The following is a 6,943-nucleotide window of genomic DNA, read 5'->3' as shown; positions in this document are numbered from 1 at the left end:
CCCCCCACCCCCCCCCCCACCCCCCAAAAAAAGTATTGCAAGTATGTGCAGAGGTAATACACAGTTTACTTTACACAAATGTTTATTAAAACATAAGAATATAAACTAGTCGTCGGAGCTGAAAGTTCAACTTCCTGTAAATTTTCATTGATTAAATAAGTAACCCATAGAAGGGAGGAGGGAGGAGGACCACTTGGTTCCCAGGTTTTCATGGGAAGTTGTTTAATCCCATCATGGACTCCCCACAACACCTTAAGAACTTGTCTCTTTCCTCTCAGTCCCTATTTTGCGTAAAAAAAAGACGCGTGAAAAACGTTTCATATTTAGGATGTGAACAGTGATTTTATGTAAAATCCATTTCTGAAGAAGGGTTGAGTGTCTTGAAAGTTTTTGATAGTTCCCTTACATTCATCTCATATGTTAAAGTTGCCCTTATGGGATTACTTTGCCCCCCCCCCTCCCGAGACAGCAGAATGTAGAAAACCTTTCTTTAGACAGTGCTTACAAGGTTAAAAACCAGTCCAGAATAATCTTCTGTTCTCTTGTCTTGAAGATCTACAAAAGAACCAATCCCATTGCTTGTTATTTAAGTCTAAACGCTAATGGAATTGGGGGTAAATATTATCCCAGTCTTCTCCCCCCTTGACGGGTCTCTTTTTCTCTACTTTTCCTATTTGATCTTTGTTCTTCCTATTCCAGCGTCCTCGACCACAGGGCTCCTTGGTCATAAAGTACAGTAGAGCATTGAGAAAGGAATTGGCACTGGCTAGAGGTCTGGTGACTTTATAGCATACGGCCACAACCCCTAAAGCACGACATCCTCCTAGGGCAGGTCCTCCTGCACGCATGGTCAAGAAAATGGTGCGAGTCACATGGAAAGGGAGAAAGCAGAGGGCAAAAAGTAGTGTTATGGTAACAATGGTCCGGATTGACTTACGCCTTTGGGCTATGCCTGGCACTGGCCCAGGCACACCCCCTCCACGCAATGTTTTAAAGAGTGTGCGGACTACCCTTGAGTAGCACCAGGCAGTCAGTGAAAATGGTAAAAAGAAGCCAGCAGTGTGCAAGAAGAGCCCATAAGGCATGTAACGTTGCAGGTCTACATCGAGGGCATCATCCCAACAAGTGACTATGTCTCCATCGTTCAGTCCTGTCCGAGCAAACAGCAGTATAGGGAAGGTCATGGCAAACACCAAGGTCCATACAAGCATGCATGTAGCCCTCACCCACCGCATTGTCTCCAGTCTCATCGAGCGCATAGGATGGCAAATCCCAAGATAGCGTTGGAAGGAAATGCAGGTCAAGAAGAAGATGCTGCAATAAAGATTGAAGTAGAACAGGAAACGAACCAGGCGGCACATGGGGTCTCCAAAGAGCCAGCGGTCTTGAGAGATGTAGTTGGCTATGAGGAATGGCAGAGACAAACTGTACATGAGGTCACTGAGTGCCAAGTTGAACATGTAGACCAACGAGGGATTCCATGGTCGTCGTAGACATTGAGAAAGGACGATGGAGTTCAGAGCCAAGCTGAGCAGAAATGTCAGGAGGTAGCAGGTCGGCAGGAAGATGTGCTTGTAGGACTCATCTAGCTGACACGAAGCACCTGGTGAGGATGAGGTGGGGAGAGAGGAGTTTGGGGTAGGGGATGGGGAAGAAAGGGGCATGCTGGATTGGGTGTTTTTGTTATAAATTAAGGATGTTCCAGCATTAAGGGTTGATTGGAATGGGGGAGGTCTAGAAAGAAAGGAAGGATGGGGAAAGAAATAAAAAAAGAGGAGAAAAAAATAAGAAAACAAATTAGTTTTGCTGTTGTAAATAACTCAAAGCAGCTATCAACATTTACAATCTCTCCTTAACAGTTGCCTATGTACAGAGCCGATTACCTAAGCATTATATTTTTATACCCAGTAGCGGCATGCTAGAATTAAACAAATCCTCTTGCTGGCCTACTGGCCTATCAGAACATGGTCCAGGACAGGGCCGTTTCTTGCCTGTGTCACCCCCCCCCCCCCCACACAAAAAAACCCCCAAAACAAACAAACGCACACCCACACACTACAGAGTATAAACCATGTGCCGTATAGGGTGGATGCATAATACAGGGTGTCCCTGAGATACAAACAAACTGTGTATCCTGTTGCATTTCAGTACACCCCCCTCCTGCAATCCCCTAGCTCAGAGTGTAAATGCAGAGTATGGCGCAGCAGAAGCCGTGCTCTCACCTCTCCACTGGCATTCAGTGCTGTGCTCCTACCTGTCCGCTCATCACTCTCCCTAGTGCCCAGCATCTCCTACCGCATGTAGCTTGATAATACGCTACATGAGGAGAGTGAGGTGCCAGCATTAGAGAGAGCAGAAAACAGACAGGATGGTCACACATGTACAGCGCTGGACTCCGGCAGGGAGGTGAGAGCACAGCTTCTGCTGCGCCATACTCTGCATTTACACACTGGGCTGGGGGAACGCAGGAGGGGGATGGGGATGGGGACAGATAGTGGCACAAGGGGACAGAAGGAGGCACACACACCCATAGGGGCATGCCTTCATTCGGGGCTTAGTTCAGGTGCGAGGGGCTTAATCAGGGGCATGGCACCCCCTAGGACCAATGGCCCCCCTGGCAATGGACTGGAATGTCTTTACTCAAAAAAGGCCCTGGTTCAGGATCAAGATTGGAATGGTCCGTAGCTCAAGTAAATGAGCTTTTTTATCCTTAGGGTCAAGCCAAGGCTTTGTTTCCCTCTGATTGGACATCTGTTATGAATTGGAGCTAGTTCCTCTTCTTGCGCGTGGCTCGGCTCCCCTCTGTGAATGAGTGCAGCTGTACTGAGCCTACGCGAGAATGGCCACACCTGCGCGGTGGCATGGAGCCACATGTGGACAAGCGGCTTTGGCTTAATGCACAGCATGGCCATGGTTGTGCACTGCAGGAAGCAAGGCCACAAGAACTTATTGCACAAGCTCTCGTTGGATACGTTCAGAAGGACCATTACATTTGTCTTAGAGTAAAATGCAGAATAAATTACTTTTTTCCTATGTTTGGGGGGTGGGGGATGGGGGTCAAAAGTACTTACTGACCGGCAGTGGCACAGACCAACTGCCAGAAAAATATTTTAGTCGGTAGACCAGCTGGCGTATTTGTATAGTTCTTTTTAGGGAGTAGTTTTGTAATGAATAAAGAAAACCCCAAGAATCCGCCATGAGGAGATGGAGCAGTTTAAACCAGTCATACTTTGTCATATTTCTACTACCGACTGTAAGTGGCAGACATAGGAACAAAGTAATGTCGTGCATTTTTCTCTGGAACAAATGTTCATGTTATATGTATGTGTTGTACAACTTTTTGCAATAGTGGTTCTTTAACAGTAACATCATTCAGAAGTCTGTTTTGATAGCTTACACTGTGTTTTTTTGTGTGTGTGTGCATGATTCAATACAAGTAGCATCTTTAATACACCTAGGAGGAATTATTTTTGAACTGTTATATGACCACAATGATGTAATAACGGCTTGATTCATACAGTGGCATAGTGGATAGCACTCTCGCTTTGCAGTGCTGGTTCCCCGGTTTTTCCCAGCTAGGGCACTATCTGCAAGGAGTTTGTATGTTATCCCCGTGTCTGTGTGGGTGTCCTCCAGATCCCAAATACATTCAGATAAATTAATTGGCTTCCCCTAAAATTGGCCCTAGACTTTGATGACATATGACTATGGTAGGATTAGAGTGTGAGCTCCTATGAGGACAGTCAGTGACATGGCTATGTACTCTGTAAAGTGCTGCAGAAGATGTCACTGCTATATAAATACATAATAATAATATGGGAGAACATTAGACTATGACTATAGTAGGATTCGATTGTGAGCTCCTCTGAGGACAGTCAGTGACATGCCTATGTACTCTGTAAAGTACTGCAGAAGATGTCACTGCTATATAAATACATAATAATAATATGGGAGAACATTAGACTATGACTATAGTAGGATTCGATTGTGAGCTCCTCTGAGGATAGTCAGTGACATGACTATATACTCTATAAAGTGCTGCATACTCTAGTAAGTGCTGCAAAAGATGTCAGTGCCATATAAATACATATAATAATATGATAGGACATTAGACTGTGACCGTGGTAGGGATTCGAGTGTGAGCTCCTTTGAGGATAGTCAGTGACATGACTATGTACTCTGTAAAGTGCTGCGGTAGGTGTCAGTGCTATATAAATACATAATAATAATATGGTAGGACATTTTTTACACTATAGCCATGGAAGGATTTCACTGTGTGCTCCTCTGAGGACAGTCAGTGACATGATTATGTTTTCTGTCAGTAAAGTGCTGCAGAAGATGTCAGTGCTATATAAATACATAATAATAATATGGGAGAACATTAGACTATGACTATAGTAGGATTAGATTGTGAGATGTTAGTGCTATATAAATACATTATAATACAACGGTACAACATTAGACTATGACAGGGATTAGGGATAGTATTATTCTTCTTGCTTGTATAAACCATATATGAATTAAATTACTTTTCCGCCTTATTTTTGGATTAAATTGTCCGCACGGGCACCTTGGCACTTGCATTTTCCTGGAACTAATTTGCATCAATTTTTTGTTCAGCCACATCAGAAAAAATGATTTATTGTCCCTATTACTGTTGCATTATTATTTTGTGGATCAGGTACCTTAATTAAGCAGGGATCGCTGCTGGCAACTGCAAAACTCGGCAGATGTGGGTGGTGGGGGGTTAGGAGGGGGGCAAAGATGGCACATCCCATATGGGCCGGAGGCCGGAGGAGCAGCCTCCCGAAGGTAAGTAGTGAGGCTTTTAAAAAAAATTACTGGTGCTCAGTTGGCCTTAACTATAAACCATGGGTTCAGGGCAGCGCAGAGGCAAGAGAGGCTCCAGCCTCAGGGCGCAGTGTAGGAGGGGGTCGCAGGGCCCGGCCTAGGCAGAGGCGAGAGAGGCTCCAGCCTCAGGGCGCAGTGTAGGAGGGGGTCACAGGGCCCGGCCAAGGCAGAGGCGAGAGAGGCTCCAGCCTCAGGGCGCAGTGTAGGAGGGGGTCACAGGGCCCGGCCAAGGCAGAGAGGCTCCAGCCTCAGGGCGCAGTGTAGGAGGGGGTCGCAGGGCCCGGCCTAGGCAGAGGCGAGAGAGGCTCCAGCCTCAGGGCGCAGTGTAGGAGGGGGTCACAGGGCCCGGCCAAGGCAGAGGCGAGAGAGGCTCCAGCCTCAGGGCGCAGTGTAGGAGGGGGTCACAGGGCCCGGCCAAGGCAGAGGCGAGAGAGGCTCCAGCCTCAGGGCGCAGTGTAGGAGGGGGTCACAGGGCCCGGCCAAGGCAGAGAGGCTCCAGCCTCAGGGCGCAGTGTAGGAGGGGGTCACAGGGCCCGGCCAAGGCAGAGAGGCTCCAGCCTCAGGGCGCAGTGTAGGAGGGGGTCACAGGGCCCGGCCAAGGCAGAGGCGAGAGAGGCTCCAGCCTCAGGGCGCAGTGTAGGAGGGGGTGCACAACTCACTCAGCTATCCTTGCCCTATTGTGAGAGAAATAAGAAAAGGGGATGCATGGCAGTGACTGCAAGCCAGATAACTAGAGATAAAGGTTTTGGGGTCCCTGGGGAGCCTTGGGTGCTGGAGACCCTTGTCCCAGCCCTGCATGGGGTATAGATGGGGTACCCAGCATTCACATCCCTTTCCCCCTCCCACCCTGGTTAGCCCCACAGCCTATCTGTCAGGTAGCAGTGTCGCCATCATGACCTCCTCCCACCCACTGAGAACAAGGAATGCCACAGCCATAGCAGACCTGGAAGATGGACTCCTGTTCTGAAGAGCAGTTATACAGCAGGGGCCCCTCACAACTCTGGGCCCCCTTGCAACTGCAGGTACTGCTCCCCCCTATATGGTTACACCTCTGTCCTAACAATATTTTCACACCGAAAAGCCTAAAAGAATTTCCTAACAGTAACCTTCTCACCCTCCCTCCCTGAAATACTTACCCCGGGAGTTGGATGATGCAGCCATAGGCGAGCCCTCTGGGCTGAGATCACACGGCCAAATGTGGGCGTAGCATGTGGGCTGTATGTCACCTTATCTGCTCTGCTGCTTTATAGGCACGGCACCAGGAGGTCCGCTTACCACTTAGGCTACTTGCGATTGAGATCGCTGCTTCATAAAGCAAAGTACCTGACCGGCGGCGGTGGGCAGCACCACCTCGCTTCCTTTTAGTTCTGAAATATGCTCATTGAGATGAACAGTACAGGTGCTGTTAATTATCTACTTTTTTATTGCCTGTTAACCCCTATTACTAACGGCATGCATTTTTTTCTGTGCTGGTTGTCCACAGCCACGGTGTTTGTGCAGTAGTAATTGAAGGCTCTTAGACACGCTAGTCTGTTCTTGGCCAGGGCCGCCTCGGGCAAGCATTTGGCCTATGTAGAGGCGTACCCCGAGGTCTTCTGAGGTCACTTTAAGTGAACCTACTGGTAAATTGAAGAAAAAAATATAGTTTAAACACTTGAGGACCGCGGTGTTCACCCCCCCTAAAGACCGGCCCATATTTCATAAATTGGGCCACTGCAGCTTTAAGGGCTCACTGCAGGGCCGCAAAACTCAGCACACAAGGGATCCCCCCCCTTTATCTCCCCACCAACAGAGCTCTCTGTTGGTGGGGTCTGATCGCACCCCCATGTTTGTTTGTTTTTTTACAAATATTTTTCTTATTTATTTTTTTTTATAAAAATGTGTATTTCTTTAATAATTTTCTCTCCCTCCCTCCCCCTGTCAGCTATTCACCGCCGATCACTTCCGGGTCCCCCAGGAGCACAGCTGTGTCACACAGCTGTCCCCAGTACAGTGCTGCCTTAGATCGCAGCACCTTCTTTCTTCTGGATGTGCGACCCCGGTGTGCGTGCCTCCTGATCATGTTCCCATAGACAGGAGCGCTCTGTGCATG

General features: G+C 48.1%; 1 protein-coding gene across 1 annotated transcript; it reads right to left on the bottom strand.

Annotated features, from left to right (window-relative positions):
• Positions 1–474: 474 nt before the first annotated feature.
• LOC137560958 (P2Y purinoceptor 6-like) lies at positions 475–6,060 on the bottom strand. Its single transcript, XM_068272145.1, has 2 exons — positions 5,988–6,060; positions 475–1,734 (listed from the first exon to the last, which is right to left on the bottom strand). The coding sequence occupies exon 2, from the start codon at positions 1,662–1,664 to the stop codon at positions 600–602; it is 1,065 nt and encodes a 354-aa protein (XP_068128246.1). The 5' UTR covers positions 1,665–1,734; positions 5,988–6,060; the 3' UTR covers positions 475–599.
• Positions 6,061–6,943: the final 883 nt, after the last annotated feature.

This window comes from Hyperolius riggenbachi, chromosome 3, assembly GCF_040937935.1.
Source record: "Hyperolius riggenbachi isolate aHypRig1 chromosome 3, aHypRig1.pri, whole genome shotgun sequence".
Classification (NCBI taxonomy): domain Eukaryota; kingdom Metazoa; phylum Chordata; class Amphibia; order Anura; family Hyperoliidae; genus Hyperolius; species Hyperolius riggenbachi.
Note: the sequence above shows the minus strand (reverse complement) of the source record. Positions and strands in the feature narration are given on the sequence as shown.